The following is a 12,868-nucleotide window of genomic DNA, read 5'->3' as shown; positions in this document are numbered from 1 at the left end:
ATTAAGATAATGACAAAGTTTCCTGAAGTTTTCATGCAGATTTCAAGAATTTAACGATATTTTGAGTCATTTCTTGAGAAAGTTCCTCATTATAGTGAGCGACAGGCTGTATTTTTGTCGCACTGGCAGAAATGTGCTTGAATATTATAGAAAGTGCACTGAGAGTATTTTTATTTCCACTCTGCTTTCGGTGGAGTCAGCAGAGTGTTTATCCTCAGACTGTAGCTCTGCCTTGTTTATCTCCTCTCTCAGCGTGTTCCATAAGAATAATTCAGCCGAACACGACTGAAATTCATCCTCATCATCAAAGAGTTTTGCCCGGCAGCTGTTGTCAGCGACGGCCGAGCAGAAGCATTAGTACCATCACACTGGAGCCCCGTTCGGACTGGATTCACGTGGGCTCTCTCCCACCCCCACCTCAGTGATAATTACAGACACAATGACGCACTGTTTGAAATACAAGTGCAGGAGGAGCAGCCAGTTCACACACAAAGTGGATCTCTCGGATTTCAAGTCTGTCCACGCTGTTTTAAACTGAACAAACCCAGTCTGACCTCTGGGAAACAGGCATCAAACATGGACTTTTAACAGTCGGGCTGTGAAACGACATCAGATTTGATTCCCTCACGTTATCATGAGCAGTGATTAATGCGAGCTGAGGGAAGTGATGCTACACGTTCATGCAGAGATATGGATGTCAGATATGGAAGCTGGGTCTGCGCTTCAAACTATGAAGGAATGTTTTGATCTTCCATCAAAGTCATGTGACGTAGAAGAAAGAGCAAGAAAAGTGCATGCGGGGAGGAAGTCGGGGGGTCGGATGGGTCAAAGGCAGCTTTTCCACACAAGAGACTTCAGCTGTGAGAGCAACAGTCTGTGGAACTTACAAACAGCTCACGTTACGGAGCTAGAGCTCTGATTTGAACCCGAACCACTAAATCCAAACATGTAGCTCTGGTGCCTAAACCTAACCAAACTGTGACTGTTTCACATCACTCACCACATGTTGATTATTGCTTCCACGATGGTCACCTGACTTTCCTTTGACTCCTTTCCTGCCTGTCTACTTATGGCATCTGCGACACTAAAAGCTGTAAATTCTTTCCGCCTCCTCATTTGCTAAAATATCGATTCAGACGTTAAATAATCGATAAAGCGTAAATAAAGCGTTGTAAAAACGCTGACATGTAAATGAATAGATTTTTTTTTGCCCCCGCCTGCAGTGATTCCTGCTGAAGCCCACTCACTGAGCTGCAGCATGTGACGAGTTGGGAGCGAGAACGTGTTTTATAATTCAACAGAAGCTAATTTGAAGAGAAGCAGAACAAAGCTGAAAGCTGCTTGCTCTGCACGTCACTGATCAGAAGGTCAGACACGATCAATAATAAATGAAAGAAGAAGAAGTCAACTCTTCTCAGCTTCCCCACACAGGACACTGTGGCACCGACACCACATTCAGCTCCAGGCGGCTGCAGCAGCCGCAGTAACAGTACGTGCTCTGCGGCAGGAAGCCGTATCAGAGTCGCTGATGCCGAACCAAAGCTGCTGCTGTAGAGCAGCTGCTGGTGTCGGTGTTGTTGAAGCAGTAAAATGTAAATGACGTGAGGAGACTCTCAGACAGCAGCTGAGCTTCATTTACCCTCCGTCAGCCAGCAGGAGAATAACAGCAGCTTCTTCCAGCTGTAAGAGACGACGCAGAGCGCAGAGAGCTGGTGCAGCCACGGGTGGGGGGTTCAGACAGCGAGGCCCCGGACACAGAAGACCCCCCCCCTCCCAACATGACTGCATCAGAGACCCCCCCCCCCAACATGACAGCATCAGAGACCCCCCCCCCCCCCAACATGACAGCATCAGAGACCCCCCCCACCAACTGATAGAGACACAGAACCACCACAAACAGCATGTGACACGTCTCTTTGTAGTCACCTTTTGTCTCTGATTGTGGTTCTTCATCTTTTTTTGCTCTCTGTGTGCGTCTCATCCTGGTGTTTGTTTGTTTCTTTGTAGTCGTTGTTTGTCTGTTTGTAGTCGACCTTTATGGTCATGTTGTCTCTTCAAAGTCACATTGTGTCTGTTTGTAGTCACTTTTGATCTCAATTCTTTTTGTGTCTCTTCAAAGTAATTTTTTGTCTCTCAGTAGTCATTTTGTGTATCATTGTGGTTTGTGTCTTGATTTAGTAGTTTTGCATCTTGTTGTGAATCTGTTTGGTTATTGTTTGTCTCTTTTTTGTCTTTTGTCCCTTTGCAGTAATTTGGTGTCGTCGTTGTTTTGCATCTATAGTCATGGTTTATAGTCTGCTCATCAATGTGTCTCTCATTGCATCTCTTTGTAGTTATGTGTATCTTTGAGGTTGTGTGCCTCTGTGTTGTCTTCTTTGTCTGTATCAGTGTGAAAAAAGACGAACAACAAGATGCAAAATGACTAAAAAAGACACAAAACCACCCTGATACACAAATTGACCACAAAGAAACAGAACACAGAATAAGAAGGAGTCCTTTGCCGTCTCTTTGGTATTATTTTGTCTCTTTATAGTCATTTTGTGCATCATTGTGTTGTTGTGCATCTTTTTTGGTTATTTTTTGTCTAATTGTCTGTTTGCTCCTCTGTGTGCATCCCACTGTGGTAGTTTTGTGTATCTTTGTGTCTTTTGTCTCTTCGTAGTAATTGTGGGTCGTTGTGGTTGTTTTGCATCTGTCATCATGGTTTTCTGCCTGCAGTCATTTCTTTTCTCACTGGACTCATTTTGTGTCTCTTTGTTGCCATTTGTTGTTTCTTTGTGGTCATTTTGTGTCTCTGTATAGTAATTGTGTGCATCATTGTGGTTTTGTGTCTTTTTTTAAGTCATTTTTCATCTAGTTTCGTGTCTCTTTGATTTTTTTTGTCTCTTTGTAGTGTTTCTTTGTGCTTGTGCCCTTGTAGTCAGTCTTTGTCTCTTCGTAGTAATTGCGTGTCTTCGTGGTTGTTTTGCATCTCTTTTAGTGGTTTTCTGCCTGCAGTCATTTTCCTCTTTGTGGTCGTTTCGTGTCTCTGTGGTTGTCGTACATGTTTTTGTCGTCACTTGATTGACTTTCTTACAACAGTCACTTAAAGCAGGCCTGTCTGAGAGCAGCAGAAGCTGACAGGATGACCCCCGCTGTCTGTTCCCAGGGCAGGTTGATGAATCACACAGCAGCTTACAGTAGCTTAGAGTTTAACCTAAAAATACAATATGTTGTGTAAGCTGTGGTTGGTTGGTATTCATGAGAGTTGATGCCTAAAATAAATGTTTGTCCTAATCCCTGTGAATCATATGCTGCATGTATCATCTTATATAACGGCACTGGTAGAGCACCAGGTTGTGTGTCGGTGTTTGGTGTGTGTGTGTTATTTGTATGAACATGTACCTTCTTGCACAGCATGTATGCACGGTTGTAACAAGCCCTGGCAAATGTGTTTGCTCCCCTTTTAAGAGGATTTTCCGTGCTGACATGTGATGTGTGGTGTTCAGATTCATGTGACAGGTGCTGCTCCACCAAATTGGATTTCCATCATCTGAACGCATGATGTTCCTCAGAATTTTCTCTGTTCTCCCGCATGCTTTCAATTTATTCTGACAGAAGTCGAGTGACGCGGTGGTTGTAAATTATTTCATGAGTTGTGCTGATGGTCTCTCTCCTCTCTGCCTGTGTGTGTTATTTCCTCAGCTGCTCTGGGAACGCTGGAGTTTGAGCTGCGATACGAGCAGAGCTCCAGTGAGCTGCACTGCACTGTGCTCCGGGCCAAGGTAAGGACGCTCTCTAACCCACGGCCGTTAATGTGCTCTCCACCACATTCTAAAACCCAGCTGCAGGGATTTGCACCACACACTGTGTATAAGAAGTGGGCGTAGCCTCTGTGATGATGCCTGGGGGTTCGTGGATGCTTTGAAGCCTCCGGTTTGGCACTTTGGCCGTCACCATCTTGGTTTTTTGGAGCCAGTGGAGTCGCCCCCCTGCTGACCAATTAGACAGAATGCAGGTTTGAAGCACTTCGACAGTGGCTTTACTTTTCAGGAAGGTGAAAAGCAAATTACAGTCATCAAAATGGGAGGAAATAAACGTCTCTGCTGAGGACCCAACAGGCCAGAGAGGAGCAGCGTTCCTCAGCTGGTGGAAACTAACAGTTAACCGCACGTGTTCATACAGCTAGGCCGATCTCCGAGCCTGGTGCCTTGATGACCACAGATAGTTCATGTGTATAATAATGAAAAACAAGAAGAGCGACCCTCCAAGACAACACGCGAACACACAGACGAATAAAACAAAGAAAGCACACATTCATAGACAGACATAGATGTAATCTTACAGTAAAACACTGTGTCATCATTTAAGCCTGCTCAGCGTGCAGTAAAATGTCAATCAAAGGCACATTTATAAACTTAATCTAAATGATTTACGAGTGATGAATTTGACCTTTTTATGCACATCGAGCTATTACCTCCCTGTTATAATCTTTTCATTTTATCCTGAACTGTGAAGCACCTTATAAAGTCCGTTTCAATATGCGCTCTGTAAATGAATCATTAATCATCCCTCTGATGTTTAATAATGATGATTGAGATATCACAGCTAACAGGTGCATGTGATGAATTCTGTATAAATAACCGCAGTCGTGTGTGACGGCGGCTAAATCAGTACGTGAAATCTGATAAAAAGGTTATGTCTGCACATCCATGTGTGTGACAGCATCATGAAAAGGATCCCTACAGAGAGAGACCTGGAAGATCCTTTTGGTTTAACCACAAACAGCCGTTCTATCGCTCTCTGCACACACACCAGACTACATTCACTAAAACAGGGATTTTAGAGAACAGAACACAGGAGCAGCCAGCTTATTTCTGCCTCGATTGGTTAGTTTGTTTGTGTTATTGGGTGACTTTGTCATTTTAAAGGGTTAGTTTGGAACCACAACACTATTTGTTGTGTTACACCACACCACTTTATTGAGGCAGTAGTAGTCCAGCAACTTCTGCGCTCTACCAGCTAAAATCCCTGTTTTAGTGAATGTAGTCTGGTGTGTGTGCTGTGTTGTGCTTTAACAAGTGGTAATGTTCAATTTGGCTATCAGAAATAATTTATAATTATCAAAGATAATTAATAATTATTAAAATAAATGAACTTTGATTAAAGTCCACCTCGATTGGGGCACCACCTCGAAAAACGAGGAAAAGACAGCCGTTCTAATTGATTTAGTCTCATAAAAATACTAAACTATCAATTTGGAATTATGTTTTATAATTAATTTAATAATTACTACCAAAATTACCACATTGATAGCTAGCTGAAGGATTTTTGGAGTTCTTGACAGTGTAGAGGTTGGCAGTGTCCACAATTGTACAACATTAACGGAGACAGCAAGTATTAAAACATTTATTAAAACAGAGCAAAATTCAGGGACATCATTTGTTATGCATTAAGGACTTGTACTTCGGTTGTAAGTACGGCTGAAGCAGAGTAGGTGTTAAAGACATCTGCTGTTGCAGAAACAAAATCAATCAAACAATCTAACTAAATCTCTATGACTAAACTAAAATAATATGAGTGTAAGAGTGTGTGTGTGTGTGTGTGTGTGTGTGTGATAAGGCTGAGGAATGTGAGATGGGTCCCACAAAGGTGGGGGAGAGAGACCAAATGGTGATGGCCAGACCCCCTGGGGTGTGGGTCAGAGGCAGACAAAGGAAAGCTAAGTGCTGTTAGCTTAGCCTTGTCCCTCAGTGGCCTGTAGCAGACTGTGTATGTGAGAGAGATAAAGGTGCAGGTTAAGACAGGATGGTTAGTTTGTAGGCTAACATCAACTAAACTTAATGGATGCACAGTAATCTGCAACACATCACAATAATCAAACTCAATGAACATTAAAGCAAGTCAATACATTAACAAGGGTAAACCATGTATGCAGTAATGCTATGCTAATTATGCCCAGTTAGAGTTTGTTACCAGTCCTTAAAGGAGTAGGAGAAGTGTCCTTGAGGGTGCTGCTTTCTCAGCTTGTTGCTGGAGGAAAGGTGTGGTTCGTGTCCGTGCTGTGGTTGCAGGCTGGAGGAATCCGGTCGCTCCTTTGTTCCTGTTAGTTAGCAGCTCTGTGCTAACTTGCTGGTGTGCTCCTGTTGTTGGTTCTGGTTATCAGCTGGCAGACTCTGGGTCGTGCCTGCTGGCGCTGATCTGCTTACTTCAGGCAGGACCTTGTGTCGCTACCATGAAGGAGGTGGCTGCTCTGGACAGACCAAACTGAGGCAGAGCTTAGCTGAGTTGAGCTGGTCTCTCCTCTTCAGGAGAGATCAGGAGAGCTGGTCTCTCCTCTGCAGGAGGAGAGGGAGCAGGGAAGACCTGGTCTCTCCACTTCAGGAGAGACGATGAGAAAGAGGAGCTGGTCTCTCCACTTCAGGAGAGACGATGAGAAAGAGCTGGTCTCTCCACTTCAGGAGAGACGATGAGAAAGAGAGAGTTCAGTGGGGGTGAACTGGTTTTGTGGGCCTGCGGTCGTAAAATCATGTGTCCCCTCCGGCCAATGGTGACTGTGGAGCTGGGCGCGGGGGTGATTTCACACCTATCTGTGAAACTGGGGGGCATTGGGGAAAGGAGCCCAATAGTTTTACAGACAAAGAAACATGCGGTCTTCACTGTATAGTGAAGCCCAACATCCCCCCTGCCATCAGGATGTCACCTGATGTGGGATGCTGATGGGATAATTGTGCATGTTTCGGCCATTGTCCATTTTTGTCAGTCCAGGTGAAACAAGTTGGTAACTACTGGGCAGTTTGTTATCCAACTGGGCATATGCTGAATCTATCTTGGCTAAGCTAGAACAGACATACATTACAAAACAGTTCTTCATACACAACAATGACATACTGCATCCAAATAACCTGTGTTTCTCAGTTGTTAGTGAGGGTTAGTGGGAACAGGAAATGTCAGTGTGTTATGTAGCAGAGATAGAGGCACCTAAAATGACAAAGTCATAACAGTGTGTCCTACGTGTGTTTTGTATGATCTTACTGACAAAATATGAAGTTGGTCCAAGTGTACTTGGAAGTTGAGCAGTGGTGTTGAATCCAATCAGAATTTAGGCTTTCAGTAATGTTTGTTTTATCACTGAGTGCTCAAATGAGTTTGTTGCTGTTGCTAACAAATTCGAATTTGCCTAAATAGCTGTAGTGAAGGTGAGGTACAAGATTGGGTGTCTGTCATCCGGTCAGTGCTGCCATGACCAAAAGGAGTGAGCTCTAGAGCTCTTATTCTTTCTTGGCCCAGGGCTGTAACGCTCCTGGTAGCCAGAGGGAGAGAGACATTCAGAGTCACTGTCAGTGTCTGGAAGATTATTACCATGTTCTGAGCTGCAGTCAGAGATGCTGTAGTCATCATCTGACCCGTACGCTACCTGGTCACTGTTCCTTGCCTGGATTTCTGCGTATGGCAGTCTCCTGCTCCTATGCTGGGAGTGTCTATCCCTGGGCAGTGGATGGACCTGGCGGTTACGCTCAGTGTCCCTATGTGGTCTTTTGTCACCCCCCTTTCGTCTGTTGTGAGGGTGAACTTTTGGGGCAGCTGACCTATGTGACACCTTGGTGTGTGAGCTGGGTGGCTCACTTGTCCCCCCCCTTGCTTTGGAAGAGACAATAGTTTCCCAGACTACCTGTGTCATCTTCCGGATCTCCTGCAATGAGGGGTCACCTTCCTGTGTCCTGAGTACAACGTGAGTGCGCACACATGGGTGGAGGTTCCTCAAGAATAAGGCCTTGAAGGTGGAGCTTTCTTCTAAGCCTGGTGCATTCTTTCCCTGGAAATATGCGTGTCTCAAACGTTGGTAGTACTCTTTCGGATGCTCACGACGGGCATGCTTTATTTGTAGGGCTGCAACTATTGCTGTGGTGTCGTCAGTGGCACAGGAAAATTCTTCTGTCAGTGCTTGACGTAGCAATTTATACTCATTTCTGACACTGGGAGGTCGTGACTGTATAAACTTGTGGACCGCTTTAGAGCTGGTTTTCCACACAAGTCTAACTTTCTCCCTTTCAGTTGCATGGGGTAAGTCAATTAAGTTGTAGTCTAGCTCCCTGAAATAGTCCTCAACTTGGTGATCACAGTTGTCTGGATCAAACCTATCAATGCTTCTAGCTAGAAGCTCAAGCTCTTCAAGGCGGGGACCCTGTGAAGGCGAGACTAAGCTAGTGTCATTGATGTGTAAATCATGCCCTACACTTCTCTGTGGTGGAAGAACGGGGGCTGAACAGCGGCCACTCTGACGGTGATGCAGAGAGGAGGCTGAGCAGTCCTGGACTGTTCTAGTCCCATCTTTGGAGGGACAAGCATGGAGAAATGTGTCGTGCAATGATGTGAATGAGGGACTTGGGACGGAATATCTTCTAGAAGATATACTAGACAACTCCTCTATGTCTGTTTCAGAGGAATGGGAAGTCAGGTGGCTTTGAGCTCGGTCTCTCAGCGGAGGCTGAGGAGCTGACTTCATTCCCAAGAACTTGTGTTCAGGTGGGAATAATTCATGTCCTCTGTTTGGGGAAAAACTGAACCTGTCACTGGTAGAAGAGTGTGAATCGGAGTAACCGGAATCACACTGGCTGATCGACTCTGGTCGGGCCAAATGTTCTGACTTCAGTCTATACATTTCTTCTTTCTGCGAACAGAGATCTAACTCTGCTGTGTGCAGGTCTTCTAAGTAGCGCAGGGCTTTCTTATTAGCCATCTGAACCTCATGGAAGAGGCTAGCATTTTGCGCTCTCAGTACTTCTACCTCCTTCTCTATGGCTGCTCTGCTCTGAAGGGCGAGGCTGGTTTGCCTGTGGAAAGTCAAAAGCAAGCATTTTAACAAGGAGCCCTTGGATGCAGTCTGTGCATCACACCTGTCGTTGAGTAGGGAGTCTATCTCTTCTGTACACTCACTGAAATTCAATTTGTTGATGAGTTCGGGGTAGCCAGGCTTTAGGCTCTGTGCTAGGGAAGAAATAAACTGCTCTACACAGGGGTTCTCCATTGTTGCCTGAAAAGGGGTGAGGTAAAACAAGTAAAAATGCTATGAAGCAAAGTGGTTGGCTATGGTGTTGCGGTAGCAGACACCTTGAAGTGTAGCTTGGGGAATACTACTAGCCTAACACTGTGGTGGCCTACACTAGAGGGTAGTTATACACTATCTAGTGGAACTGGTGGGAATAGCAAACTACGGCCAATTAAGGTAAATGTAGATTTACACAAAAATAAGTTTGCTCACCAAAATTACGACTCTCTAACTGAAATGCACGGCAGTAACAATCAGGAATGTCTCTTTAAGTTACTCAAGCTGGAACACGTGGCAGTTGCAGCTAGGTACTAATTTCACAGGGCTGATAGCACGCTGTGGCTCTCTCTCAGGCTCTATTTCTTAATCAGGCTGAAATGCACGGCAGTAACAGCCAGGTTCAAGCTCTAAGTTCACAGGGCCGGTGGCACGCTGTGTCTTAACAAACAGGAAGCACTTTAGTTAACAGCGAATGGACAGATTGCATTGAATGTGTGACATTCAGATGCCGAACCAAATTCTTCCTACAGGATAGGCTTACCTGAAAGGTTAGCAGCAGTAGCAAGCTCTAAATGTAACACTATGGGGCTTTCAATGTTTGCTTTCAAACATAGGCACCAGTATTAGCATTAGCTTTAGCCTTAATTCACAGTACACTAACTCTTCAAATTGCTTTTAGCTTAATTTAGTTAGATTGATTTTCACCACAATGCACTTGAAAGTACAGCTGGAAGTACTTCTGTGACTGACTAGTGGTTAAAAATGATAATTTTGCTCGTTTTAAAGTTCTTTCAAAAATTTTGGTTTTGACCAAAATTCTGCTGAAAATTAATATTGTACAAATATGAACAATTGCCAACAGTACTCTGCCTCACACGGGACGCACCATTTGTTGGAGGCACCGCTGGGATTAAAACATTTATTAAAACAGAGCAAAATTCAGGGACATCATTTGTTATGCATTAAGGACTTGTACTTCGGTTGTAAGTACGGCTGAAGCAGAGTAGGTGTTAAAGACATCTGCTGTTGCAGAAACAAAATCAATCAAACAATCTAACTAAATCTCTATGACTAAACTAAAATAATATGAGTGTAAGAGTGTGTGTGTGTGTGTGTGTGTGTGTGTGTGTGATAAGGCTGAGGAATGTGAGATGGGTCCCACAAAGGTGGGGGAGAGAGACCAAATGGTGATGGCCAGACCCCCTGGGGTGTGGGTCAGAGGCAGACAAAGGAAAGCTAAGTGCTGTTAGCTTAGCCTTGTCCCTCAGTGGCCTGTAGCAGACTGTGTATGTGAGAGAGATAAAGGTGCAGGTTAAGACAGGATGGTTAGTTTGTAGGCTAACATCAACTAAACTTAATGGATGCACAGTAATCTGCAACACATCACAATAATCAAACTCAATGAACATTAAAGCAAGTCAATACATTAACAAGGGTAACCCATGTATGTAGTAATGCTATGCTAATTATGCCCAGTTAGAGTTTGTTACCAGTCCTTAAAGGAGTAGGAGAAGTGTCCTTGAGGGTGCTGCTTTCTCAGCTTGTTGCTGGAGGAAAGGTGTGGTTCGTGTCCGTGCTGTGGTTGCAGGCTGGAGGAATCCGGTCGCTCCTTTGTTCCTGTTAGTTAGCAGCTCTGTGCTAACTTGCTGGTGTGCTCCTGTTGTTGGTTCTGGTTATCAGCTGGCAGACTCTGGGTCGTGCCTGCTGGCGCTGATCTGCTTACTTCAGGCAGGACCTTGTGTCGCTACCATGAAGGAGGTGGCTGCTCTGGACAGACCAAACTGAGGCAGAGCTTAGCTGAGTTGAGCTGGTCTCTCCTCTTCAGGAGAGATCAGGAGAGCTGGTCTCTCCTCTGCAGGAGGAGAGGGAGCAGGGAAGACCTGGTCTCTCCACTTCAGGAGAGACGATGAGAAAGAGGAGCTGGTCTCTCCACTTCAGGAGAGACGATGAGAAAGAGCTGGTCTCTCCACTTCAGGAGAGACGATGAGAAAGAGAGAGTTCAGTGGGGGTGAACTGGTTTTGTGGGCCTGCGGTCGTAAAATCATGTGTCCCCTCCGGCCAATGGTGACTGTGGAGCTGGGCGCGGGGGTGATTTCACACCTATCTGTGAAACTGGGGGGCATTGGGGAAAGGAGCCCAATAGTTTTACAGACAAAGAAACATGCGGTCTTCACTGTATAGTGAAGCCCAACAGCTGTTTGTGGTTAAACCAAAAGGATCTTCCAGGTCTCCCTCTGTAGGGATCCTTTCCATGATGCTGTCACACACTTAGAATAACATCCTTTGTTTGTACGCACAGCTTCATACATCTGACTGCGCTTCTTCACACTAAGCACACGCTTCCTGCAGCAGTCTGACACCTGCTCAACAGGTCAACGAGACGGACGACCCGCCATGACTCAGCGGTTCGTGGAGCAGACAGACGCTCAGCAGTGTGGGACCGCTTCCTCCGCCTGCCACACTATGATTTATATCCTCCTCATTCACAAAAACCACCGTCACTGAAATTTACTGACTGAATCAGAGCACTGAAATGTCTCAGCTCTGAGCAGCTCAACAGGCCTGACTTCACTCTGAAATACTATTACGGGTTTTATTGATATTTTACACGACGGCCTCCATAATTCTCCTCTCGGTGGAGCGGGAATAAAAGAGGAACAAGCCCAGATTTATGATCAGAGGAGGGAATCTCCCTGTGATAACGGCCCCCTTCAGTCATTAAACACTGGATTTCTTCATATTCACGTACTCCGGCAGCACGCAGGCTATAGACAACAACTGAATATTGACTTTGATACCAATAACAAATCAATACTGAAACTGGTCGTTTCCTCTTAAACTGCTCCAGTGAGCAGTGACTCCAGTAACAGGACCGTTATGTTCACTATGAACAGCGTCATGTTACTATAGGGGTGATCGGTCTGTCTGACACTACAGAGCCACCATACTTAGGGAAGAACCCGTAGCTGGTAACCTGTGCTAATTAACATTTTAGAGTAGAACTGTAATGATTAGCAGGTGCAAATTGGTCCAGTAGATCACCTCAGCCAGCAGATCACCTCAAACGGGCTGCAATGGCTGCACTGTGATCCTTTGGGACAACTGCACCTGATCACAGTAGGTCCACTAAAAGAGCTTGTTTGATCCACTGACAGGCTCAGAGTGTTATTCTAAGTGTGTGACAGCATCATGGAAAGGATCCCTACAGAGAGAGACCTGGAAGATCCTTTTGGTTTAACCACAAACAGCACACACACCAGACTACATTCACTAAAACAGGGATTTTAGAGAACAGAGTGTGTGTGATTGTTTTCTGTGTGTGTGTGTGTGTGTGTGTCACGTCTTTAAGGTCGCCGCCTCCATCAGTTTCTCTCAGGCTCATTACAAATGCCGCTGGGAAATAAATATAAATATACATATCAACAGAGAGAAAAAATCTATTTCCCTCCGTGGCTGCAAATGTCAAAGCTGTTCAAATAAATTTAGGAGCAATTTGTCACGCCGGCCGGCGTCCCGCTGATGAGGTCAACAGATTCACGAATCAGGGTCTCATTCGATCCGTCGGCCTCCAGAGAAAGTCAACATCAGATCTGAGAGGAGGGTCGGGGCTCACATAGGGACTGATTTAGAGTCTGATTACACACCTGGGAGGTCACCTGTTAGCAGGTTACCGTGACAACAGCATGGCTTTCATGTAACTGAAGCTGATTTGGAGACAATTCACCGACATCCCTGGTAACATCCAGTTAAACCTCTCGGACCAGACCGGACCAGACCGGATCAGACCGGACCAGGCTAGATCTGGTCCCACTGAGCCGCTGACAGTGAACCAGATCACTT

At 45.2% G+C, this 12,868-nt stretch overlaps 2 protein-coding genes across 2 annotated transcripts in view; one reads left to right on the top strand and one right to left on the bottom strand.

Moving 5' to 3' along the window:
• LOC139216276 (NACHT, LRR and PYD domains-containing protein 12-like) overlaps positions 1-12,868 on the bottom strand; it is a 169,793-nt gene that overhangs the window by 66,841 nt on the left and 90,084 nt on the right. The gene's annotated exons all lie outside the window — the stretch shown is intronic.
• The window catches only part of doc2a (double C2-like domains, alpha), a 47,782-nt gene that overhangs the window by 3,201 nt on the left and 31,713 nt on the right, over positions 1-12,868 (top strand). Inside the window, exon 2 of the mRNA XM_070847189.1 lies at positions 3,685-3,764. Within this exon, the coding sequence (XP_070703290.1) occupies positions 3,685-3,764 (80 nt within the window). The remainder of the gene's footprint in view (positions 1-3,684; positions 3,765-12,868) is intronic.

Source organism: Pempheris klunzingeri, chromosome 17, assembly GCF_042242105.1.
Source record: "Pempheris klunzingeri isolate RE-2024b chromosome 17, fPemKlu1.hap1, whole genome shotgun sequence".
NCBI classification, from domain to species: Eukaryota; Metazoa; Chordata; class Actinopteri; order Acropomatiformes; family Pempheridae; genus Pempheris; species Pempheris klunzingeri.
The sequence above is the reverse complement of the archived record's forward strand: the minus strand, read 5'-3'. Positions and strand labels throughout refer to the sequence as shown.